General features: G+C 42.9%; 1 protein-coding gene across 2 annotated transcripts in view; it reads left to right on the forward strand.

The window, feature by feature from the left end:
• LOC120055950 (tensin-3-like) overlaps window positions 1-26,211 on the forward strand; it is an 82,974-nt gene that overhangs the window by 19,254 nt on the left and 37,509 nt on the right. For both annotated transcript variants that reach the window (XM_039004024.1, XM_039004025.1), the window contains exons 8-13: window positions 2,707-2,767; window positions 2,929-3,004; window positions 3,225-3,354; window positions 3,508-3,573; window positions 4,229-4,330; window positions 14,552-15,826. In XM_039004024.1, the coding sequence (XP_038859952.1) occupies window positions 2,707-2,767; window positions 2,929-3,004; window positions 3,225-3,354; window positions 3,508-3,573; window positions 4,229-4,330; window positions 14,552-15,826 (1,710 nt within the window). The remainder of the gene's footprint in view (window positions 1-2,706; window positions 2,768-2,928; window positions 3,005-3,224; window positions 3,355-3,507; window positions 3,574-4,228; window positions 4,331-14,551; window positions 15,827-26,211) is intronic.

The raw sequence follows: 26,211 nt of genomic DNA on the forward strand, positions 1-26,211 counted from the left end.
TTTATGGTCTGTAGTAAGGGAATCCACACCCATTTTTTTTTTACATAAACAAATGTTTTTTTTACACATTTCAAATAAACAACAAAGACAAACAAACAACAAAAACAAAACAGTCCAAATTTGAGAGGTGCCAGATCCTGTTCCGTCAGGATCCGGCTCAAATTAGGGCAACGGTTCCATCTCAAAAGGGTTATTTTTATGAGATGGAACCAGTGCCCTAATTTGAGCCGGATCCTAACGGAACAGGATCTGGCACCTCTCAAATTTGGACTGTTTTGTTCCGAAACCCATTTGCCAGGATCAGTTCCTCTCTTGGCATGAAAAATAATTGTCACTGTTTGCAATGTAAAAAATTATAATAAATTTTATCAGAGATAATTCAATTTGCCTTCTCTGTAATTCTCCTGCCACCTAAAAAACGTAATACGTAATGTGAAAACGTACCTGATATTCTAAGAATTGATTGGTTGGGCAACATTGTAATCTGTATAGACCATTGCTGTGGTGAGAGAGAAGCACACCTGTATCTCTCACAGAACTAGAATGACATTCACTTTCTGTGATCTCTCCCTCTCTCTGCTCTGATGGACACGCGCCTGCAATTCTCATCTCTCCAGCGTTGCACTTCATCATTTATTTCCTTTAGAATCATACACTCTTAGCTAAACATATGCTATACAGTACCACAAAGGGTTCTTCGGCTGTCCCCATAGGAGAACCCCTTTTTGTTCCAGGTATAATCCATTTGGTTCCAGATAGACCCATTCCACAGAGGGTTCTACATGGAACCCAAAATAGTTCTACCTGGAACCAAAAGGGTTATCCTATGGGGAAGGCTGCAGAACCCTTTTGGAACCCTTTTTCTGAGTGTAGCTGGAGGAAGGGTGCTGGAGGTGTCGCAGCACCACTGATAAATTGAAATACATTTGCCAAAGTTATATAATTACTGCTGTCTGTTCAGAAAGAAATTAAATCATTCTGAATACCACACCAGGATTAGACCTATAATTTAGCCACAGATCAAAACGTTTAAACTTTTTTGCCTAGCTGCAGATTGTGTGTAGCCCAATCACAAGGCATGCCTACAGTCTGGAACGTGCGTCTGTCAGTGAACAGCATGCAGCCAAAACAGGCTTTTTGCAATATTTCAAATAGCCAAACATTGCGGTAAAACACAGGTTTGAAAGCAAATGGATTCTGCTGAAAAGAGAATCTGTCTATTCTGTCTGTAGGCTACCAAATATGTGATCAACTTTTAAAAATGCCTATTGAGCGAACAGCATTGTTTAACAAAGTAAAACAAGAGAGACATAGGCTTTTGGCATGAGCGCATTGGCCATTGGCGGTGGGTGAGCTCAAATCAAATCAAAGTTTATTTGTCACGTGCACTGAATACAACAGGTGTAGAACTTACAGTGAAATGCTTACGTACAGGCTCTAACCAATAGTGCAAAAAAGGTATTAGGTGAACAATAGGTAAGTGAAGAAATAAAACAACAGTAAAAAGACAGGCTATATACAGTACCGAGGCTATAAAAGTAGCGAGGCTACATACAGACACCGGTTAGTCAGGCTGATTGAGGTAGTATGTACATGTAGATATGGTTAAAGTGACTATGCATATATGATGACCAGAGAGTTGCAGCAGCGGAAAAGAGGGGTTGGCGGGTGGTGGGTGGCGGAACACAACAAGATAGATAGCCTGGTTAGCCAATGTGCGGGAGCACTGGTTGGTCGGCCCAAATCAAATCAAATGTTACTGGTCACATACACATGGTTAGCAGATGTTATTGCGAGTGTAGCAAAATGCTTATAACGCTGCGCATCATTGGGTGAGTCAGTGAAACTGGAAAGCTTTTTTACACTATAATCTTCTCCTCATATTGTACAATATGTCTCCACACACACAGGCCTAGGCTATTGATAGATTCAAGACAAGGTTGTTTTTATTGATCTCAGATTCTCCATTTGTGAGGTATTTAAAAAGATCATGCTGAAGTCTCCAGTCATCTTAAACTATGTAGAATTATGTAAAAGGATACATTTTTCTCAGACCCTCTTCTGCAAGCGCCTCTACTCTACTGCTCTATGCCAGCATGCAAAAGCGATGATATGCATGCAATGCTTTATTATAAATATGAATTTATATATTAAATATTAATTTCACTTGTTCATAAATATTAATTTATAATAGCACCCCAGGTCAGCCCCCTCTCGGCTCAATTTACAAATGAAACACTGGATGGAACTATTGGTACAAACCTCTGTTAGAACAGCAGTTGACCACAGTGGAAACATACAGAACATGTTGCATGTGACATGCCTATAGGTTGCTTGAGAGGCTGCCAATGTCACACATGATGCTTACATAGAGATATGCCTAGTAGCATCTTAGAGAGACTGACACAATTTGTCAAGTCGCAAATTGTCAGGTCAGATTTCCTGTGCGTTCTCTGTAACAGCCCACAAGAAGCTTGAGGGAAAGGGTTTATGCCATTTTATTAGCAATACATCTAAGAAATTACGACTAACTGTCACTTGATACCAACATGAATTAATACATGATACAGTATAACATAAATGAATTCATGATACAGTATATTGATACAATGTCATTTCAAAAGGTCACCTAAGCATAACACTTGTTCATTTTGATCCCCGCTCTTTCTGCTGAATTCCACTCTTTTCTATTTCTCTTTTTTTAAGTGTGTCGCCCATATCTGAAAGTCTACCAGGGAATGCAAGCTGTCTACTCCTCAGGGGTCTAGTAAGCATACATTTAACAACTTGTTTCCAATTGTTTTTCACAATAAGTGATACCATTTTCTTTGAAGCATAATTGGTTGTTGTTCTAATTCACTTTCTGTGAATGTCAGTGATTGGTCATAGACTGTTCTCTCTGATTGGTTGTTTGTCTCTATTACCCAGTCACATTGGGCCTGGACACAGAGACAGGATATGCATCAGTCTGGAACCTGCTCAGCTGCTAAAGGGAGACATAATGGTAAGAACAACTTCTCATAGCATCACATAACATATCCTATGGAATGTACTGGGTATACCATACAAAAAGAATGATGGAAGTCATGATAGATAACATTAACAGAAGACTTACACATTTAAAATGGTAAGAAACATAGCAGATGCCAACAACTGACTTAATAAAGGTCACATGAATACCCACACAAATTGCTGTTACACCCTGTCTCCCCCTGTTCCTGCAGGTGAAATGTTACCATAAGAGTGATGTCACTTGGGAGCGTGAGGTGATCTTCCGGCTCCAGTTCCACACGGGAGCAGTGCAGGGCTACAACCTGGTGTTCGAGAAGGAGGACATGGAGACTGCCAATAAAGGTATACACACACACACACACCTGGAACCGCCTAGAGAATGTCTCTGTTGGACTTCATTTTCCTTTATAAAAACCACATATGCAGCATCATTCATCTTTCCGTTGCGTTCCAACGCAGCCACACTCACGGCATTCCTTTGTGTTGACTCTGCAGAACCTAGATTTCCTGATTACGGGAAAGTAGAGCTTGTGTTCTCCGAGGGCCCGGAGAAGATCCCAGGTATTTTTCTAACTCCTTAACCCAGTTAGAAAAGCAGGAGGGTTTGAAAACCTCCAGACACATGGTGCTTTCACTACCTAGCTTCCCCCTCGATCCCCCCTCCTTCCCCCTCTTCCCTCTGCCGAGATGAGGATGTCGAATTCCGTAGAGGGGAAATGTAGTGTGAAGTGTGTACTGACAGATAGGTAAAAGAGCATAGCATGCCCTGCCTCCCAGCCCCACAGGAGGGCGTGTAGGGAGTGTGTGTTTGTGTGTGTGTGTGTGTGTGTGTGTGTGTGTGTGTGTGTGTGTGTGTGTGTGTGTGTGTGTGTGTGCGTGCGTGCGTGCGTGCGTGCGTGCGTGCGTGCGTGCGTGCGTGCGTGAGTGCGTGCGTGCGTGTGCGTGCGTGTGTGTGTGAGCTCATGCATGTGTCCGAGCATATGTGTGGTCTACACAACTAGTAAAAAGTAACATTCCTTCACCTCGCAGTTTGAAGATGAAAACACTCCGGCCACAAATCACTTCTAGGAAAGAAACAAAAAAGGCTTCTTTCCAACAGTGTTCCTCAAAAGTTTAAACCTATAAGATTGCCCCACTGATCCCTTGCTGTTGATTGGACCATATAAGAACCATATAAGAGCATCTCAGAGTGAATCCTTGGTTTTGATTGGTCTAGGTGCAGAGCGCTGGCAGAACGGGGTAGACGTCAGTGTGGACTACAACACAGCCGACCCTCTGACACGATGGGACTCCTACCAGAACATCAGTGACGGGGAAGGTAACAGCAGTCACTCTGACTTATTTCTCCTCATTACAGTGTGGAAGATACAGCTTCCAATCACTCTAACTTACTATCACATGATCCACCATAACTAACAAACAAGTTCATCCAGTTACCAAGCCATATCTGGGTCAGTAGTATAGCATGTCAGTTTTAGGAGTTTTAGGAGGAATTTATCTGCTTACATTGTCCACTGTGCCATTACTAGGGCGTTTTTTTCTGATCAGTAAAATCTCTGGGCCACATGTAGGCTATCCCTGTCAGGAGCAACTCCTTAACCAAGCTCCAGTTTAACCAACACAGGTACACTCAGGTAAAACCAATCAAACCGCATCTGGTTCAGTCAGTGCTTATTTTTTATAAATGAATGAATGGATTATTCCTTAGAGAGCCAACCCACTGGGCACAGATGTCAATTCAGCATCTTTTCCACGTTGGTTCAACATCATTTCTTTGAAATCACATGCAAACAATGTTGATTCAACCAGTCCGTGCCCAGTGGGAAGTGATAACTACAGTATTTTTTCCAGTGAAACAGATCTCTCAGCAACCCTGTAAACGTCATGCTAGTCTCAGTACTGCAGAGCATGACAGATTCATAGTCCTATGCGCTGGTTGGCCCACCTCATTCTGTACTGTATCATATAGGGACCACAGCGTGATTACATTAACATACACACAGTCAGTCGTCACTGGCCTGGTTTATGTGGCAGTGGGACCCATTACTCATAAGAAAGATTTGCACCAGGGCAAGTTGTATGGAAAAATTCTTTATTTACTATGGCGAACAGAGGATATGAAGGATAGCATCTCCTTTTGATGAACCAAAGGCACAGAGATTCTCATACTGCTAAGAATGGCCATGTCAATCTCAGCTTGGGTTAGGGTTAGGAAAATTCTAGTGAGATGTTTCAGTAGGTCTTTTGGGTTGTTATTTGCTAGCGACGGAATAGTGCTGCTACCATAGGGCATACAGCAAGCCAGGGGTCATAGAGAGAACAGGTAGTTCCCCAGAGATTTCTGTTGTTGTTGTAGTATCAAATTAATAGGCATGCTTCAACCAACCCACTCACGCAGGCGCGGGTGTGCTCTCTCACACACACACACACACACACACACACACACACACACACACACACACACACACACACACACACACACACACACACACACACACACACACACACACACACACACACACACACACACACACACACTGTCAGGGCGTCCCCTCCTAGCTGTGGTGGTTGCTGCTCTGCCAAATCTCTCTTCTCAACCGCGGAATTCACAACAACCTCCCAGAATAGAGCGATATGGTGGCATTAAACCATGAATCCACCCAGGCCCGTTATACAATAAGCATTTATATATAACACCCATAGAAGCCATTTGATGATAAAGACAATTTGTTATATTGCTTTATTTAACTCAACTACACAACTTTTATGTTTGAAGTGTTAGATCAAGAGTCTCTGGGCGCGTAATGAAAGAGCACATTTTTTAAATTAAAATATTAATTAAAGGCATACAACAACAGCCTAAACAAAAAATAAAAGTTTTGCTTTGAGGCATTCCTGTGGAAAATGTACAGCCTTGTTTTCTCATGTAAACTCTAGATTGGAGAGGAAAGACTGGGAGCTCTACAGGAATTCAGCAGCTACTTACCAGTCCATTGGCAACTCCCAGTGTCCCTCTGACTAGCTGACAATCAGTGGGTTAAGGGAAGGAGGAAGTACTCTTGCCATTTTAAAGACTGCTTACCACCTCAGTGTTATGTATGTGGAAAGGCAACATCATATACTTCAATGGCTTTTTAAATCTAATCTATTTGAAATTTGGGTTGATCTTCTAATTAAGTATTGTGTTTGAGTATACCATGGTGGAATGATCTTTAATGAGGGATATAAGAATAGGTCCTTTAGAAAAAAATCCTTATTGATATAGCTGTTGTTATTGTATCAATCAATTAGATTTCTTTACCAGGATTTTCTTTCCATGATTTTCTTTTACACAATACTTTACCTCACACAACTTACTGGAAACTGAACTACTCTTTCCTGGGTAAATGTCCTCTCCATCAACAGAAACAAATCCAGCCAGTGTTTGTTTTGTTTTTTAGAAACTCACTTCCCGTGTACATGAATCACGGGGTGTCCCTGTAATCATTACCAGGTGTGTCAACAACCGCCTTTGAGCCTATTCGCAGATAAAGCCTAGACCACAGTAGACTTCTCCAGTACTGAGGGCTCCCATCTCTCTCAACTCTGTTTCTGCCTCTAGCTCCCGGTGTGTGAGTCAGTGAGTCAGAGCAGAGCCATTTAACAGGCCAGCTGGATTAATGAGGAATGTTTTAGCTGAGGGCTGTCTGGCTGGGCCCCAAACGGAAGCCTTAAAGGGAAGATTGCAGAATTAGGTTGCCGTTAATTAAACATTCTGATTTGCTTCATCCTTCCAACTAAATGTCCCAATATGACATATCACTTTACATTTGCAATTTGGGAGAAATGTGTATTTTATCAGAATTTGACTGAAGTTATGGAAGAACATTTTTCAGAAATCTGACATAAAGAGGAGCACTAGAGGAGCAGGGCGAAACTGTCCACATAAGACGGTAAAGACCCACATCAAGCAGTCCTACTATTGTTTTTGAAAAAATATTTTGGCACTCTGAATAAAGGGAACATCTGACCATATCCTGTGATTTATTTATTCTGTATTCTTTTTTTTGAAAACACATACAGCTCGCAGGCTTTTATCATAGCCCTTTTACACCCCTGGCTTACCCCTACTAGCTAACCACTAGCAGCCTTGAAACACATCACTTATTAGCAGTTCAGCACATCAGCATTTCTCCTACTGTTAGATATTAGACATTGAAAGTTTATAGCCAAACTGGCTAAAACTCTGTTGTTGGCCGATGGTAGCTATAGCTAGCCACATGCTAACCTGCGTGCTACCAAACATTGGCTACCATGATATCCTGCAAGTTATATCGGACAATTAAGATCAGTCAGTTTAGCAAAAATAAAGACATAACTTGAAATAAAGAATTACATTAATCCGATTGGTATTTTACATTTTACAATTTACAATTTAAAACATGCAGTATTCTGTTGATGGAGTTGCTGTAGCTTGCTTTCTAGCTAGTTTCCATCCCCAAACACCATGCTAGATCTGTGTGAGTGGGACAGTTCGTTCCACATGGCCAGGTGCACTTACAGTGGATTCGGAAAGTATTCAGACTGCTTGACTTTTTATTACATTATTATTTTTTTTATCCCTCAGAAATCTACACACAATACCGCACAATTACAAATCAAAAACGTTTTTTATTTTATTTTAGCAGATGTATAAAAAAAAACTGGAAATATCACATTTACACAACTATTCCGACCCTTCACTCTTTGTTGAAGCACCTTTGGCAGCGATTACAGCCTTGAGTCTTCTTGGGTATGACGCTACAAGCTTGGCACACCTGTATTTGGGGAGTTTCTCCCATTCTTCTCTGCAGATCCTCTAAGCTCTGTCAGGTTGGATGGGGGGAGCGTTGCTGGACAGATGTTTTCATGTCTCTCCAGAGATGTTCAATCGGGTTCAAGTCCGGACTCTGGCTAGGCCACTCAAGGACATTCAGAGACTTGTCCCGAAGCCACTCCTGCGTTGTATTGGCTGGGTGCTTAGGGTCATTGTCCTGTTGGAAGACAAAGCTTCGCCCCAGTCTGAGGTCCTGAACGCTCTGGAGCAGGTTTTCATCAAGGATCTCTGTACTTTGCTCCGTTCATCTTTCCCTCGATCCTGACTAATCTCGCAGTCTCTGCCGCTGAAAGAAATCCCCACAGAATGATGCTGCCACCACCATGCTTAACCGTAAAGATGGTGCCAGGTTTCCTCCAGACGTGAATCTTGACATTCAGGCCAAAGAGTTCAATCTCGGTTTCATCAGACCAGAGAATCTTGTTTCTCATGGTCTGAGAGTCCTTTAAGTGCCTTTTGGAAAATTCCAAGCAGGCTGTCATGTGCCTTTTACTGTAGAGTAGCTTCCGTCTGGCCACTCTACCATAAAGGCCTGATTGGTGGAGTGCTGCAGAGAGGGTTGTCCATCTGGAAGGTTCTCCCATCTCCACAGAGGAACTTTGGAGCTCTGTCAGAGTGACCATCAGGTTCTTGGTCAGGGTTCTTGGTCACCCTGACCAAGGCCCTTCTCCCCCGATTGCTCAGTTTGGCCGGGTGGCTAGCTCTAGGAAGAGTCTTGGTGGTTCCAAACTTCTTCCATTTAAGAATGATGGAGTCCACTGTTTTCTTGGGGACCTTCAATGCTGCAGAATTTTTGTTGGTACCCTTCCCCATATCTGTGCCTTTACACAATCCTGTCTCTGAGTTCTACGGACACTTCCTTCAACCTCATGGCTTGGTTTTTGCTCTGACATGCACTGTCAACTGTAGGACCTAATACAGACAGGTGTGTGCCTTTCCAAATCATGTCCATAAGGCTGTAACGTAACAAGATGCTGTAACGTAACAAAATGTGAAAAAGGTAAGGGGTCTGAATGCTTTCCGAATGCACTGTATATAGTTGGCTATCTTGGTTTTTCATAATCTACCAGCAATATAACATGACAAAACTCTTTGGACACTTTAGTACCTACAGATGAGGTCAGAAGCTTACATACACCTTAGTCAAATATATTTGAACTCAGTTTTTCACAATTCCTGACATTTAATCCAAGTAAAAATTCCAGGTCTTAGGTCAGTTAGGATCACCACTTCATTTTAAGAATGTGAAATGTCAGAAAAATAGTAGAGAGAATGATTTATTTCAGCTTTTATTTCTTTCATCACATTCCCAGTGTGTCAGAAGTTTACATACACTCAATTAGTATTTAGTAGCATTGCCTTTAAATTGTTTAACTTGGGTCAAACGTTTCGGGTAGACTTCCACAAGCTTCCCACAATAAGTTGGGTGAATTTTGGCCCATTCCTCCTGACAGAGATGGTGTAACTGAGTCACGTTTGTAGGCCTCCTTGCTCACACACGCTTTTTCAGTTCTGCCCACAAATGTTCTATAGGCTTGAGGTCAGGGCTTTGTGATGACCACTCCAATACCTTGACTTTGTTGTCCTTAAGCCATTTTGCCACAACTTTGGAAGTATGCTTGGGGTCATTGTCCATTTGGAAGACCATTTGCGACCAAGCTTTAACTTCCTGACTGACGTCTTGAGATGTTGCTTCAATATCTCCACATAATACGTATATCCATAATATAATATATAATATATAATATATCCACATAACAATGGTCATTATGGCCAAACAGTTCTACTTTTCTCCAAAAAGTACGATCTTTGTCCCCATGTGCAGTGGCAAACCATAATCTGGCTGTTTTATGGCGGTTTTGGAGCAGAGACTTCTTCCTTGCTGAGAGGCCTTTCAGGTTATGTCGATATAGGACTCATTTTACTGTGGATATAGATACTTTTGTACCCGTTTCCTCCAGCATCTTCACAAGGTCCTTTGCTTCTCCTTCCTGAGCGGTATGACGGATGCGTGGTCCCTACTTGCGTACTATTGTTTGTACAGATGAACGTGGTACCTTCAGGCGTTTGGAAATTGCTCCCAAGGATGAACCAGACTTGTGGAGTTCTACCATTTTTTTTCTGAGGTCTTGACTGATTTCTTTTGATTTTCCCATGATGTCAAGCAAAGAGGCACTGAGTTCGTAGGTAGGCCTTGAAATACATCCACAGATACACCTCTAATTGACTCAAATGATGTCAATTAGCCTCTCAGAAGCTTCTAAAGCCATGACATCATTTTTGGGAATTTTCCAAGCTGCTTAAAGGCACAGACAACTTAGTGTATGTAAACTTCTGACCCACTGGAATTGTGATACAGTGAATTATAAGTGAAATAATCTGCCTGTAAACAATTGTTGGAAAAATTACTTGTGTCATGCACAAAGTAGATGTCCTAACCGACTTGCCAAAACTATAGTTTGTTAACAAGAAATGTGTGGAGTGGTTGAAAAACGAGTTTTAATGACTCCAACCTAAGTGTATGTAAACTTCCGACTTCAACTGTACTTACCCGATTCACATCAATCATTGAAGCCACCTGCCGTAGTAGCACCGGTGGTGTCAGTGGACTTGAAGCCTACATTGACTGTGAGCACAGAACCGATTTTTAGCCTCAGCTTCATGGTGAATCCACTCTTCCACTGTTGGTAGCCATCAAAATGACTGAAGCACCAGGGGTTCCCCTCCTCACAAAGCGGTCAAACTTCTCACATTTCGGACAAACATGCATGCCGGTAAACAGTGGTTGTAGTGCACTGACGCTACCATCAGGCCGTTCCCTTCTTTACATCAAAGCCGCAATTGATTGTTGGTATATGAGTTTTGATCAATGTAATTCAAATTGCAAAAATAGAAGTGCATAACATATTTTTCTTATACACTGTTGCTAAAAGACCGTTTAGATGGAATTTAATCCATCTGCGTTGTTCATTTTGTGGAAATATATTGTGCAACCTTCCCTTTAACGGCAGCTAGGCCAGGGCCTGGCCAGAAGGGATAGAAATGAGGATGATGATGGTCATTAAGCTTCATGACTCACAGGCCTGTCATACAGTAGGAGAGGAGGAGGAGGGATGGCAGATGGTAATAACAGTAATGTGAATGGAGCAGAGTAAGAGTAGAGTAATTTCAAAGGTGTAGCAACAACAATCCCTCTGGGGGTTAAGAATAGTTGGCTTCAGAGCAACAGTTTTGCAGCTACATTCCCATTTGCCCTAATGCTTGTTGAGTGTGAAGAGTGTTTTATAACCCCATAATAACTTAAGAAAATGTACAATTTCTAACCAAAAGTTGTTTGATCAATGCCTGCATTCCTCCCCACCCCACCCCTTTACACACACGCACACACACACGCACACGCACGTGCACACACACACACTTAATTTGCTCACACACACATAACAAGCACCACGCACGTGTAACCGATGTGAAATGGCTAGCTAGTTAGCGGGGTGCGCGCTAATAGCATTTCAAACGGTGATGTCACTCGCCCTGAGAGCATGAAGTAGTGGTTCCCCTTGCTCTGCAAGGACCGTGGGTTTTGTGGAGTGATGGGTAACGATGCTTTGTGGGAGGCAGTTGTTGATGTGTGCAAAGGGTCCCTGGTTCGAGCCCAGGTAGGGGAGATGAGAGGGATGGAAGCTATACTGTTACATTGATGCTGTTGACCCGGATCACTGGTTGCTGTGGAAAGGGAGGAGGTCAAAAGGGGGGTGAGTGTAACCGATGTGAAATGGCTAGCTAGTTAGCGGGGTGCTCTTTTTGGCAAGAAATAAAGGCATTTCACTGTACTAGTGCAAGTGACAATAAAAACTTGAAACTTGAAGTTCTAGGATAGATGAAATGGGTCAAAGATGAAGACCACCAGATGGGACCATACTTGGTTAACCACCCATGGACCTCAGCCATGCCCGTGTGTGTCTTATGATAGACAAAAACAGTAGAAACAATTGTTGAACCCCATAATTGAGGTTAGGGCACATCTGTTTCCATGCTGTGTTGTATTCAGCACGGATGGCAGACATGTCATTTCATAATACACCAGAGCGAGAGAAAAACAACCTGGCTCTAATGAAGTCTCTCTTTATAGTGTGAAAGAAAGCGGGAAGGAGGAGAGGAGAAGAAATGTTGTTTTCAATCCTCAGATCCTCTCTGCTTCTCTCTCTCTCTTTCTCAATTCAACTCAATTCAATTCAAGGGCTTTATTGGCATGGGAAACATATTTTAACATTGCCAAAGCAAGAGGAAATAGATAATATACAAAAGGGAAATAAATAATAACAATTTACAGTAAACATTACACTCACAGAAGTTCCAAAAGAATAAAGACATTTCAAATGTCATAATATGTCTATATACAGTGTTGTAACGATGTGCAAATAGTAAAGTACAAAAGGGAAAATAAATAAACATAAATATGGGTTGTATTTACAATGTTGCTGCTGTGATGGCACACCGTGGTATTTCACCCAGTAGATATGGGAGTTTATCAAAATTTAGTTTATTTTCAAAATCTTTGTGGATCTGTGTAATCTGAGGGAAATATGGGTCTCTAATATGGTCTCTCTCTCGCTCTCTCATACCCTCGTCCTCCCTCCCGGCAGGGTAGTCCCCTGATGCAGCCGGGCTCGAGTTCGGGTTACAGCTCAGCACCGGGCCCGCCCCCACACCATGGCCCCTCCCTCACCCCATGGCCCCTCCCCACTTGTTTACATTCCTCAAAGTCCCCCCTGTGTGGAGTGCAAATACTCTCACCTTCCTTCTCACTGCTAGCAGGACCAGTATGTGTGTGTGGGAGCCTACTATCTGTTTGCTAAACTTCACAGTCCTTATTTATCCCCTCCTGCTCTCCATATCTTCCCTCTATTTCTCAATTTTGTTATGCGGGAGATGGTAGTTGTCTACTGCTTGCACTTATTTACCTGCAGCCGGTGAAGGAGAAGGTAAGAGCTGTGGCTGCATTCTATTTTGAAGAAGGGGGCCTTGAGGGAATAGGAAGAAGGGGGAGAGAAGTGGGAGGGTAACATACTCAGGCACCAGAGGGAGAGAGCGAGAGAGAGGAGGGAGACATCTGTCTTCAGAATTGTTACTACCTTTGCGTTGTTGTAGAGAGATCTGTTGGAATCCTCCTAGGAGTTCTGTTCTGACCTGGAATGTAGCCTGCTGAGGAGGCCTGAGACTTGCTGTAGAGAGCCGGATGTGAGTTCAAGAGAACCCTGTGTGTGTGTGTGTGTGTGTGTGTGTGTGTGTGTGTGTGTGTGTGTGTGTGTGTGTGTGTGTGTGTGTGTGTGTGTGTGTGTGTGTGTGTGTGTCTGTGTGTGTCTGTGTGTGTGTGTGTGTGTGTGTGTGTGTGTGTGTGTGTGTGTGTGTGTGTGTGTGTGTAGCAGTGTAGGGGGAAACCAGCATAAGGCAGGGTAGAGGAGGAGGGTATCTTTTATCATGCGTGTCTGGTATTCAGATCCTACAACAGCCCTATTGGCTTGACTGAAAGGAAAGTACTTAACGCACCAGATTGAGACAGAGGCACCAGGGTCATGTTGCTAACACTCCTTTGTTGAGCTAGAGGAGAGTGACACTGATTGTGGAATGGCGCTTTTACCCACGACTTCAACACAGCCTTTGCTTGCACATGGAATACGCCTAATGCATTGAACTGCATTCTGTAAGCACCGATTGCTTGTCTTGTTAGCTAGCTAGAACTCTTTCATTTTTTCTTCAGTAATCTATTCGAGGAATGAGTGAGGGCGATGGATTTGACTGTGCTGCTTTGATCTCTGACTGTGGTTGTATTTTTCTGCCCCGGGTTTAACTGTGCTGTTTAGACATATGTTGGAGGGTCAAAGGGTAGTGGGGATGGGTTGGTAAATCACCCCACAGTGAGGAATGCAGAGATCAAACACTGTGACTGACTGACTGACTGGGGACTAAACATCACTTTGTCTCTCCTATATCAGCACACAGAGAGACAGATGGATGGCTTCTTGGCTTTCATCACCAGTTAGTTATATAACCTGAACATGAGGAACACCGTACAGCACAATGTACAAATGAGAGTTATAGGTTTTTCATTCGCAAAATAATGTGGCTGATGGTTAGAACTTGGGAGTTCTTGGAGTGGGATCAACTCTAGCCTAAATCATTGTTGGTTGGTGATACTTTTGTGGTTTTATTTAATCAGAATGGTTAGATTTTGTGATTAGTTTGTTTTGGTTTGAGATTGAGGGGAGACCATTCTGTGCTGCACTGTTGTCTAGAAGAACACTCTTGTCGTGTGCAGTTGAAGTGCTGATAATTCCCTTGCTTTGTTGTTCTTACAACCTGTAGCCTACTCATTGTCCACCAGCTCTGGAAATGTGGCATACTTTTGAGTTAATGTGTGTGTTCATTTGAATGTTTGTGTGTCAAAAGGTGTGAGTTTGTGTATCCCTATTAGTTTTTATCAGCGAGCTGTACTTGTTCATTCCATGTGATTGTGAATGTGAGAACTTATTTGTGTATGTGAGAACGTGATCGTCTTTGTGGTCATGTGAGCGTCTTTGTGGTCATCCACCTGTATGTGTGTGTGTGTCCATGTGTGGTCATGTCTGTGTGTGTGTCTCCGTACCAGCTGACCGTTTGAAGACGCTCCATCTCTTGTCGTTCCAGTGCCTCGCTCTCAGGGCCTGGCCCAGGACAAAGCAGCCCTGTCCAAGAGGAGTGCTAACGGGGGAGGATCCACCAACATGACCCTGAGCCGTGGAGCCCACCGAGCCACCTCTATCACCAGCAGCCCCGACCACAGCGACCACGCCCTGTCAGCCAGCAGCGACTCAGGCCTGTCCAGCACCTCCCTGTGGACCGACCGACCCCCAGCTCCCATCACCACCAGCACCAGGTCCCAGCAGGGCCCCAGCCGCCAGGAAAAGGCTCAGCTGAAGCGCCTGCTGAGTGGGTTCGGCTTGGAGGAACCCTCCCGAGAGGTTGAGGAGATGTCTGAGTGCGGAGGTGGAGGGCCAGGAGGGGTGGCCTTCCAGAGACTGGTCCAAGTCCAGGTGCATGTCGTCGGAGACCCGCGGCCCCCCAGGGAGAGGGAAACAGACATCCTGGATGACCTGGTCCTCCTGTCGGGTCACGACCTGCACAGTGTGGACAGCCTGGGAACCCTGTCATCGTCCTGCCACAAGAGCAGCCAGAATTCCCTGCTGTCAGATGGCTTTGGCAGCCCCGGGGGAGAGGAGCTCCAGCACCAGCCTCACCACCAGCCCCAACACCACCACCCAGCCCCTGCAGCCATGGAGGAGTACGAGAGGGCCTATGCTGAGGCCCGGAGGGGCTGTCTGGGCCAAAGGAGTGCTTCGATCTCTGCCTCCACCCCAGCCAGCACTGTTCCCATGCCCAAGCAGCAGGTCTACCTGCAGGGCAGCTACTCCACACACACCTGGGTGCGCCAGCAGCAGATGGTAGCAGCCCATCAATATGCTTACCTGCAGGCCGAGGAGGGTGAGGAAAGGGAGAGGTACCCAGGGGACAACAAGCAGCAGGAGGGAAGCCCACCCAAACCACCAGCCTCTACAGTGCCACAACAAAGCTCCGTGCTGAGGATGGACACTGCTGTCCAGAGAACGGTGATGGCCCTGCCACAAACTCACAATGAGCAGTCTCCTGCGGTCATCAACAAGAACAAGCGAGACGAGGAGTTCAACTCTTTGACCGTGGACATTGATAACTCCATCGACCAGCTCAACCAGTTGATTATGGACCTGGACCCCACGTTCATGCCGGTCCCCACACGCTCCAGCTCGGTCAAGAGGAACAGAGGTACAGGGATGCACGTGAATGGCTCTGCCACCACCACCGCCACCTCAACAAGCTGCCCCAATGGAGTCAGTCACAGACTCATGGATAACAGTACAACCCCACTGCAAAGCACACAGCAGTCAGGTAAGACAGACAGAAAGCTCTGGGTGGTGGTGGTGGTGTGGTGATATGAATGGTGGTGGTTAGGGATGGGTGATATGGCCAAAATCTCATATCCCGATAAAGGTCATTTCACCTCCCGATAACGATACATATCACGATATAGCACATTTTCTGTAAATTCAATTTATAAATAAGCATGTAACAAAATATAAAATATGAATGCATAAAATCTAAAAAGGTAAATAGAAAACACTTCAACTATAGTTGCAAACAAAATAAATATAGGCCTAAAATATATCTATATTTTTGGGGGGCCTTGCCTGTTTTGCATGTTATTTGGCATTAATACGTGTCACATATCAATTTGCATTTGGTACCTTGGCTCGAGTGTTAGCACCAACTCACGAAACCCCTGTTTCACGACCGTGTAAATTGGGGCCATGTCTTTGCTGATGTAAGTTGTAACGGCAGCTGTTATCTCCGTCCATCTTCGTGATTCTTTGCCATATGGTGTGCCGCGGGAAAAAGCCTCTTGCAACGTCTGAGTCGGGGTTTTGTTTTGAGCACTTGACTGTACTTTTTTTGGGTCTCATCCGTAGACTCTCTCTGTACTGTTTCACATGATTCTTGCGTAGGTGGTAAAATAGTGGTGTTTGAGCCTGTTGTTGGTACCGGCCTGCGGCATATTTTGCAGTGGACGGTTTTCTGGTCCGTGTCAGACTTTTTATATCCAAACCACGTCCATGCGACCGAAGTTGCCCCTCTTTTAGGTACGAGCTCCGTGTCTCCATGCTCTGTGTAACGTTCACTCTCTTCCATGTTTGTTTGTGTTGCAAATTTCCGCAAAGCGTCGTCCAATTGACGAAAAATATTGCCGTACAGAGTGTGATTTGCGACACAAATAGCAAAGCTTCATGAAAAATGGTGGTGGCAGGAAATCAATGAGACAGTCAGATTTGGTAATGCATCTGTTCTGGGAGAACTTCAACATGAAATCCTCACTTCTCTTACAACATAGTGTTAACTTTAGCAAAACACACGTTTGCTCTCTCTCCCACCTGGAGGGCTGTTTGCCAGTGTAAATAGCAGGGTTCCTGACAGCTTTTCAGATGTTTTCAGCTTGTTTTTGAGTCAGAGGCCATTGTCGAGGCTTGTCTGTGTACAGCTATCTCACTCAGGAATCAGAGGGAGAGAGAAGGCTGTCATCAGCTCTGTAGATCTAGGCTCACACATCTCTAGAACATTCATACATGTGTGACACTATACTGCTGTCATGGAATGTCTTTGAAAGTTCCTCACACGTTCTCAGGCCCTACTTGTCATTTGCTCACTGAAGCCGCTTTTATCAGTAGAAACACCAGCTTTATGTTTCTTGCTTTCAGAAAACAGTGTCTTCATGTTAAAGGGAATATTCCAGCTGTCGGTGTCAGCAGGTTCCCTTGCATGTTATCCATCTAAAATAATAAAAAAACAGAAGTGGAGGAATATTCTATCTTATTGTATGTTTTGAACATTGCAATAGTTTTACACAAAAACCCTTGGCTTATCTTTAGTTCAGAGGCCAAATATTTCCCTCTGGTAGTCTGGATATTATTTTGGTCTATTATGCCCTTGTTCATGGACATAGACGTTGATTCTGAAACACTGTGCCAAAGAATCCTAGGAGTGTTCAGTGCTTATCAGTGACTGAAAAGTAGCCTACGTCTCCCACCAGCTTTGGATCTTAGCCATTCACAGTATTTTGGTCTGTAATCTGAAACCAGCTAATTTCATTATCTCACTTTTGTTCGTTTCCCTCTATTAGTGATATGTACAGTATCTTGCAGATAACTATTCAAATGTACAGATTTAATCTTACGCACTTACTAAAACCACAAATGTTTTGTATTTTTTAATTTCACCAAACTTGGCCGTGTCTTCTCAGTTGTTGAACTTGTGAATGTTGATGACTCAAGTACAAGCATGCAGTGCAGTTCATTGGCTCTGGAACTGTGGTCCACCATTTTGTTTCTACCTGGAGTAAGTGAGTGCGGTCTGGCTGTCAGTAGAGTGTGAATAACGTTAAGATATGTACCAGGAGCAGCCAGGGGGCACATAAAGAGGTTAGCGCAGCACGGGGAGGAGGGCCCTGGAATTTCCAAGAGAGGAACAAGTGTGCCTGCCCTGAGGCATCGCATTTTCCATCCGATTTCAGAGACTTGTACCTGTCTGTGCATATCCGGTACATACAGTGGAACATCCAGACTGACACACACACAGCACAGTACAGAAACATATACAGATGTAGCACCTTAATTTGATCACTCTTGTTGCTGAGAAATTTCCTGCGCAGCAGGAAACGCAAACGTCCAGTGTATTTGAGCTTTAAAAAGGCTTCATAACTTTGTAATTTCCACTTTGAAATTTCAGACTTGATTTGCCCTAACAAAAAATGTATCAACACCAACAGAAATGTCCATTAATTATAATCCACATAATAATTCACATTTCCTGTTGCTAAATGAGGATTTTCCTGCTGTAGCAAACTGGAGGAAATTTAGATCCTATATCTGTATATTGAGTCTGTCGATGTGTAGATGAATAATGATTAGTGTTAAGGTGAACATAGTGTGCAGGTGAGTTGTTAAGGCTAAAGTGTGATTCATGTGACTAACAGTGGAAAGGGAATAGCTTTTTGGTTCAGGGACAAGTCATAATGTGACTGTACATACAGTACAAATCAAAAGTTCGGACACACTTACTCATTAAAGCTGTCATCAAGGCAAAGGGTGACTACTTTGAAGAATTCCAAATATAAAATATATTTGTTTAACACTTTTTTGGTTACTGTATGATTCCATATGTGTTATTTCATAGTTTTAATGTCTTCACTATTATTCTACAATGTAGAAAACAGCAAAAGTAAAGAAAACCCCTAGAATGAGTAGATGTGTCCAAATTTTAGATTTGTACTGTATACGTACACACGACTTGGAAAGGTACCTCTGTTATGCAAATGTTTTACATGTATGGGCAAAATCACAAATTGTATCTTAACAGACAGACATAACTGCTGTAGCCATAGATCACATGTGTAACGCAGCTGTATAGAAGACATACACAAACACTGGCACACTCATAAACACTCCACATAAAACATTCTGAACATTACAAGCAAACTCACTCTACGACACAGCTACGACACTGTTGTGTACAACTTAAGCCCAATTATAAATGCATGAATAGAGTTGTGTTTTGACTCCTTTTCTTTGTTGAAATAGGCTAAGTACTGTCGTACTTCAAATCAAATCAAATTGTATTTGTCACATGCGCCAGATACAACAGGATTAGACTTAACCGTGAAATGCTTGCTGACAAGCCCTTCCCAACGATGCAGGGTAAAAAAATATATAATAAAAGAAAAACAGTAACACAAGAGGAATAAAATACACAAGAATGTAGCAATACATTCCAGATCAATGTGCAGAGGTATGAGGTATTTGAGGTAGATACAGTGGTTTGCGAAAATATTCACTCCCCTTGGCATTTTTCCTATTTTGTTGCCTTACAACCTGGAATTAAAATATATATTTTTGAGGGTTTGTATCATTTGATTTACACAACATGCCTACCACTTTGAAGATGCAAAATATTTTTTATTCTGAAAATGTCACGTTCGTTGATGGAACGATCGGACCAAGGTGCAGCGTGGTAGGTGTACATCTTTCTTTTATTGATGACACCGAAAAAACAACAAATACAAAACGAAACGCACAGTTCTGTAGGGCTGGAAAGCAACAGTACAAAAACAAGATCCCACAAACTAAGGTGGAAAAAAGGCTGCCTAAGTATGATCCCCAATCAGAGACAATGATAGACAGCTGCCTCTGATTGGGAACCATACCCGGCCAACAAAGAAATAGAAAACATAGATTGCCCACCCTAGTCACACCCTGACCTAACCAAATAGAGAATTAAAAGGATCTCTAAGGTCATGGAGTGACAGAAAAACAAGAAATAAGATTTAAAAAACTGAAAACTGGAGCGTGCATAACCATTCCCCCCCCCCCCCCCCCCCCTCATGTCAATTTTTTTATTTTTTATTTCACCTTTATTTAACCAGGTAGGCAAGTTGAGAACAAGTTCTCATTTACAATTGCGACCTGGCCAAGATAAAGCAAAGCAGTTCGACACATACAACAACACAGAGTTACACATGGAGTAAAACAAACATACAGTCAATAATACGGTAGAAAAATAAGTCTATATACAATGTGAGCAAGTGAGGTGAGATAAGGGAGGTGAAGGCAAAAAAAAGGCCATGGTGGCGAAGTAAATACAATATAGCAAGTAAAACACTGGAATGGTAGATTTGCAGTGGAAGAATGTGCAAAGTAGAGATAGAAATAATGGGGTGCAAAGGAGCTAAATAAATAAATACAGTAGGGAAAGAGGTAGTTGTTTGGGCTAAATTATAGATGGGCTATGTACAGGTGCAGTAATCTGTGAGCTGCTCTGACAGCTGGTGCTTAAACCTCTTATGGCTGCAAGCCCGAGGTCGGTACACCTATGACAACATCCCCCCACCCCCCCCACACTGATTAGCATCGCTAGCATAGCGTCACAATTAAATATTAGCATCTAAATATCATTAAATCACAAGTCCAAGACACCAAATGAAAGATACAGATCTTGTGAATAAAGCCACCATTTCAGATTTTTAAAATGTTTTACAGGGAAGACAAAATATGTAAATCTATTAGCTAACCACGTTAGCAAAAGACACCACTTTTCTAACTCCATCAGTTTCTTACTCCATCAGGTGCTATCACCAATTCGGCCAAATAAAGATATTGATAGCCACTAACCAAGAAAAAACCTCATCAGATGACAGTCTGATAACATATTTATTGTATAGGATAGGTTTTGTTAGAAAAATGTGCATATTTCAGGTATAAATCATAGTTTACAATTGCACCCACCATCACAACTCGACTAGAATAAATACAGAGAGCAACGAGAATTACCTAATTACTAATCATAAAACATTTCTTAAAAATACACAGCTCACAGCAATGGAAAGACACAGATCTTGTGAATTCAGACAATATTTCAGATGTTCTAAGTGTTTTACAGCGAAAACACAATAAATCGTTATATTAGCATACCACATGTGCAAACGTTACCAGAGCATTGATTCAAGCCAAAGAGAGCGATAACGTAATCATCGCCAAAATATATTAATTTTTTCACTAACCTTCTCAGAATTCTTCCGATGACACTTCTGTAACATCATATTACAACATACATATAGAGTTTGTTCGAAAATGTGCATATTTAGCCACAAAAAAACGTGGTTATACAATGACAATACTAGCAAAACTAGCCTGAAAATGTCGGGCGCCATATTTGACAGTGATCTTGTCTCATGATTAACTATTCATAAACTTGACTAAAAAAATATAAGTTGGACAGCTATCGAAAGACAAATTAGTTCTTAATGCAATCGCTGAATTACATTTCTAAAATTATCCTTACTGTGCAATACAGGGTTCGCCAAGCGAAGCTATACCAAACAAAATGGCGGAATATGCGTTTAACATTTTTCGACAGAACAACGATTTATCATCTTAAATATTTCTTACTATGAGGTGATCTTCCATCAGAATCTTGGGCAATGTATCCTTTCTTGAGTCTAATCTTCTTTTGGTCGAAAGATGTCCTCTTGTCCGTCGAAATGCCCACTAACGTTCGACCGGTACTGGAAACGTGCCCAAAGCTTCAAAGTGCATCACTAAGAATTGCCTCAAAATCGCACTAAACGGATATAAATTGCTATAAAACGGTTTAAATTAACTACCTTATGATGTTTTTAACACCTACAACGAGTAAAAACATGACCGGCTATATATTACTGGCTAAACCCAAGCTTGGAAAGAGAGCAGGTCCAACGTCCATCGTGCGTCAGGCGCAGCAGGAAAAGAACGGTACATCCGGTCTTTGGCGTTTTATACAGGCCCTGATTGCGCAATCGACTCCATTCAAATTGTCACCTCTTACTGACATCTAGAGGAAGGCGTGGGCAGTGTTTGCATCCTCATAGGATTTACAGGGACTTTAAAACTGACCTGGGACCAGAGGCCAACATTTCTGAAATCTCACTCCATATCAGGAAAAGTGCTGTAGAATGAGTTCTGTTCCACTCAGAGACATAATTCAAACGGCTATAGAAACTAGAGAGTGTTTTCTATCCAATAATAACAATAATATGCATATTGTACGAGCAAGAATTGAGTACGAGGCCGTTTGAAATGGGCACCTTAAACAGAGCTACTCAATACTGCCCCTGCAGCCATAAAAAGTTAAAGCTAGTGAGGGAGATAAGTGTTTCCAGTTTCAGAGATTTTTGTAGTTCGTTCCAGTCATTGGCAGCAGAGAACTGTAAGGAGAGGCCGCCAAAGGAAGAATTGGTTTTGGGGGTGACCAGAGAGATATACCTGCTGGAGCGCGTGCTACAGGTGGGTGCTGCTATGGTGACCAGCGAGCTGAGATAAGGGGGACTTTACCTAGCAGGGTCTTGTAGATGACCTGGAGCCAGTGGGTTTGGCGACGAGTATGAAGCGAGGGCCAGCCAACGAGAGCGTATAGGTCGCAGTGGTGGGTAGTATATGGGGCTTTGGTGACAAAACGGATGGCACTGTGATAGACTGCATCCAATTTATTGAGTAGGGTATTGGAGGCTATTTTGTAAATGACATCACCGAAGTCGAGGATAGGTAGGATGGTCAGTTTTACAAGGGTATGTTTGGCAGCATGAGTGAAGGATGCTTTGTTGCGGAATAGGAAGCCAATTCTAGATTTAACTTTGGATTGGAGATGTTTGATGTGAGTCTGGAAGGAGAGTTTACAGTCTAACCAGACACCTAGGTATTTGTAGTTGTCCACATATTCTAAGTCAGAGCCGTCCAGAGTAGTGATGTTGGACAGGCGGGTTGAAGCGATCGGTTGAAGAGCATGCATTTAGTTTTACTTGTATTTAAGAGCAATTGGAGGCCACGGAAGGAGAGTTGTATGGCATTAAAGCTCGCCTGGAGGGTTGTTAACACAATGTCCAAAGAAGGGCCTACAATACTTTGTAGAGCAACCTTTTGCGGCAATTACAGCTGCAAGTGTCTTGAGGTATGACTCAATAAGCTTGGCACATCTAGCCACTGGGATTTTTGCCCATTCTTCAAGGCAAAACTGCTCCAGCTCCTTCAAGTTGGATGGGTTCCGCTGGTGTACAGAAATCTTTAAGTCATACCACAGATTCTCAATTGGATTGAGGTCTGGGCTTTGACTAGGCCATTCCAAGACATTTAAATGTTTCCCCTTAAACCACTCGAGTGTTGCTTTAGCAGTATGCTTAGGGTCATTGTCCTGCTGGAAGGTGAACCTCCGTCCCAGTCTCAAATCTCTGGAAGACTGAAACAAGTTTCCCTCAAGAATTTCCCTGTATTTAGCACCAATCCTTAAATTCTGACCAGTTACCCAGTCCCTGCCGATGAAAAACATCCCCACAGCATAATGCTGCCACCACCATGCTTCACTTTGGGGATGGTGTTCTCAGGGTGATGAGAGGTGTTGGGTTTGCGCCAGACATAGCATTTTCCTTGACGGCCAAAAAGCTCACTTTGAGTTTCATATGACCAGAGTACCTTCTTCCATATGTTTGGGGAGTCTCCCACATGCCTTTTGGCGAACACCAAACGTGTTTGCTTATTTATTTTCTTTAAGCAATGGCTTTTTTCTGGTCACTTCCGTAAAGCCCAGTTCTGTGGAGTATACGACTTAAAGTGGTCCTATGGACAGATACTCCAATCTCCACTGTGGAGCTTTACAGCTCCTTCAGGGTTATCTTTGGTCTCTTTTTATCCTCTCTGATTAATACCCTCCTTGCCTGGTCCGTGAGTTTTGGTGGGTGGCCCTCTCTTGGCAGGTTTGTTGTGGTGTCATATTCTTTCCATTTTTTTATAATAGATTTAATGGTGCTTCGTGGGATGTTCAAAGTTTCGGATATTTTTTTATAACCAACCCTGATCTGTACTTCTCCACAACTTTGTACCTGACCTGTTTGGAGAGCTCCTTGGTCTTTATGGTGTCACTTGCTTGGTGGTGCCGCTTGCTTAGTGGTGTTGCAGACTCTGGGGCCTTTCAGAACAGGTGTATATATACTGAGATCATGTGACAGATCATGTGACACCTAGATTGCACACAGGTGGACTTTATTTAACTAATTATGTGACTTCTGAAGGTAATTGGTTGCACCAGATCTTATTTAGGGGCTTCATAGCAAAGGGGATGAATACATATAAATGCACCACTTTTTTGTTTGTTGTTTTTTAGAATTTTTTGAAACAAGTTATTTTTTAATTTCACTTCACCAATTTGGACTATTTTGTGTATGTCCATTACACGAAATCCAAATTAAAATCCATTCAAATTGCAGGTTGTAATGCAACAAAATAGGAAAAACGACCAAGGGGGATGAATACTTTTGCAAGGCACTGTATGTACATGAAGGTAGGGTAATCTGACTAGGCAGCAGGTTGGATAATAATAAGAGTAAAATAAAGAGCAGCAGCAGCAAATCCCCTTTTTTACATACGGGCCCTTCCCAACAATGCAGAAAGATTTTTTTGTTGTTGAAATAATACCCCAAAAATTACTGAGTGGATAACAAAACCCTAACCCAAATCATGATATCAACCTTGGAATGTATGTTATGTCTCTACAAAGTGAGGTCTCCCAAAAACAGAAAAAGATAACAACACCCCAAAAATGACAGTGTTTACAAGCCGAAGGGCAATGAAGACATCCCACCTAAGATAGGACGTTAGAGAGGTGATAGTGAGAGTTATTAGCAGTGTTAGTCTCTCACATGGTAATGAGTTCGCCATTCATTCAGATCCCTCTCAATGAGCTCAACTCCCCATGATGCCTCCTTAGGGACCATACACTCTGCATCAAATGTTGATTTAACGACATATTTGCGCAGAATCAATTTGCAAATTTCAGACTGCACTCTGTTCAGAGGTGTACCTTAGACCGCTCTCGGCCAGTAAACGCTACCAGTGTGTCCCCCCACAAGCCCACCCACCCACAGCAGAGACAAACAGAGACAAACTTCCAGTCGAAGCTCACATCCACTTCAAGACCCTCGTGCTTGCCTACGGAGCTGCAAGGGAAACTGTCCCTTCCTACCTTCAGGCTATGCTCAAACCCTACATCCCAACCTGAGCACTCCGTTTTGCCACTTCTGAACTCTTGTCCCTCCCACCCCTACAGGGGTTCAGCTCCTGCTCAGCCTAGTCAAATCTCTTCTCTGTCCTGGCACCCTAATGGTGGAACAAGCTTCCCCCTAACGTCAGGACAGAGGAGGTTCTGCCCATCTTCTGAAAATGTCTGAAACCCTACCTCTTCAAAGAGTATCTTACATAACCTACTAGTACTGACTTTGCTGATAACTACTTTGTTGATGGAAAATGTACTTACTACAACTGTGATATGTGGTTGTCCCACCTAGCTATCTTGAGATGAATGCACAAATTGTAAGTCGCTCTGGATAAGAACATCTGCTAAATGTAAAGGTACTAAGGCACAGGCATGCCGAGCCTGACTGAAACATACTGGTTTAGAAAAACGGACACACATTTAGAAAATAAAAATGCTGACTAAGAAAAATCCAAAAGTCCAAAATAACACACCATGACAGTCACAACAACCTACACGCACACACCAACACACACACCTCCGCGGGCTGTGCCCTCAGAGAATGTGTGTGTGTGTGTGTGTGTGTGTGTGTGTGTGTGTGTGTGTGTGTGTGTGTGTGTGTGTGTGTGTGTGTGTGTGTGTGTGTGTGTGTGTGTGTGTGTGTGTGTGTGTGTGTGTGTAATCATCCTGTGCATTAGTACAGTCGTGGCCAAAGGTTTTGAGAATGACACAAATATTAATTTTCACAAAGTCTGCTGCCTCAGTTTGTATAATGGCAATTTGCATATACTCCAGAATGTTATGAAGAGTGATCAGATGAATTGCAATTAATTGCAAAGTCCCTCTTTGCCATGCAAATGAACTGAATCCCCCAAAAACATTTCCACTGCATTTCAGCCCTGCCACAAAAGGACCAGCTGATATCATGTCAGTGATTCTCTCGTTAACACAGGTGTGAGTGTTGACGAGGACAAGGCTGGAGATCACTCTGTCATGCTGATTGAGTTCGAATAACAGACTGGAAGCTTCAAAGGGAGGGTGGTGCTTGGAATCGTTGTTCTTCCTCTGTCAACCATGGTTACCTGCAAGGAAACACGTGCCGTCATCATTGCTTTGCACAAAAAGGGCTTCACAGGCAAGGATATTGCTGCCAGTAAGATTGCACCTAAATCAAC

This window comes from Salvelinus namaycush, chromosome 11, assembly GCF_016432855.1.
Source record: "Salvelinus namaycush isolate Seneca chromosome 11, SaNama_1.0, whole genome shotgun sequence".
Lineage (NCBI taxonomy): Eukaryota > Metazoa > Chordata > Actinopteri > Salmoniformes > Salmonidae > Salvelinus > Salvelinus namaycush.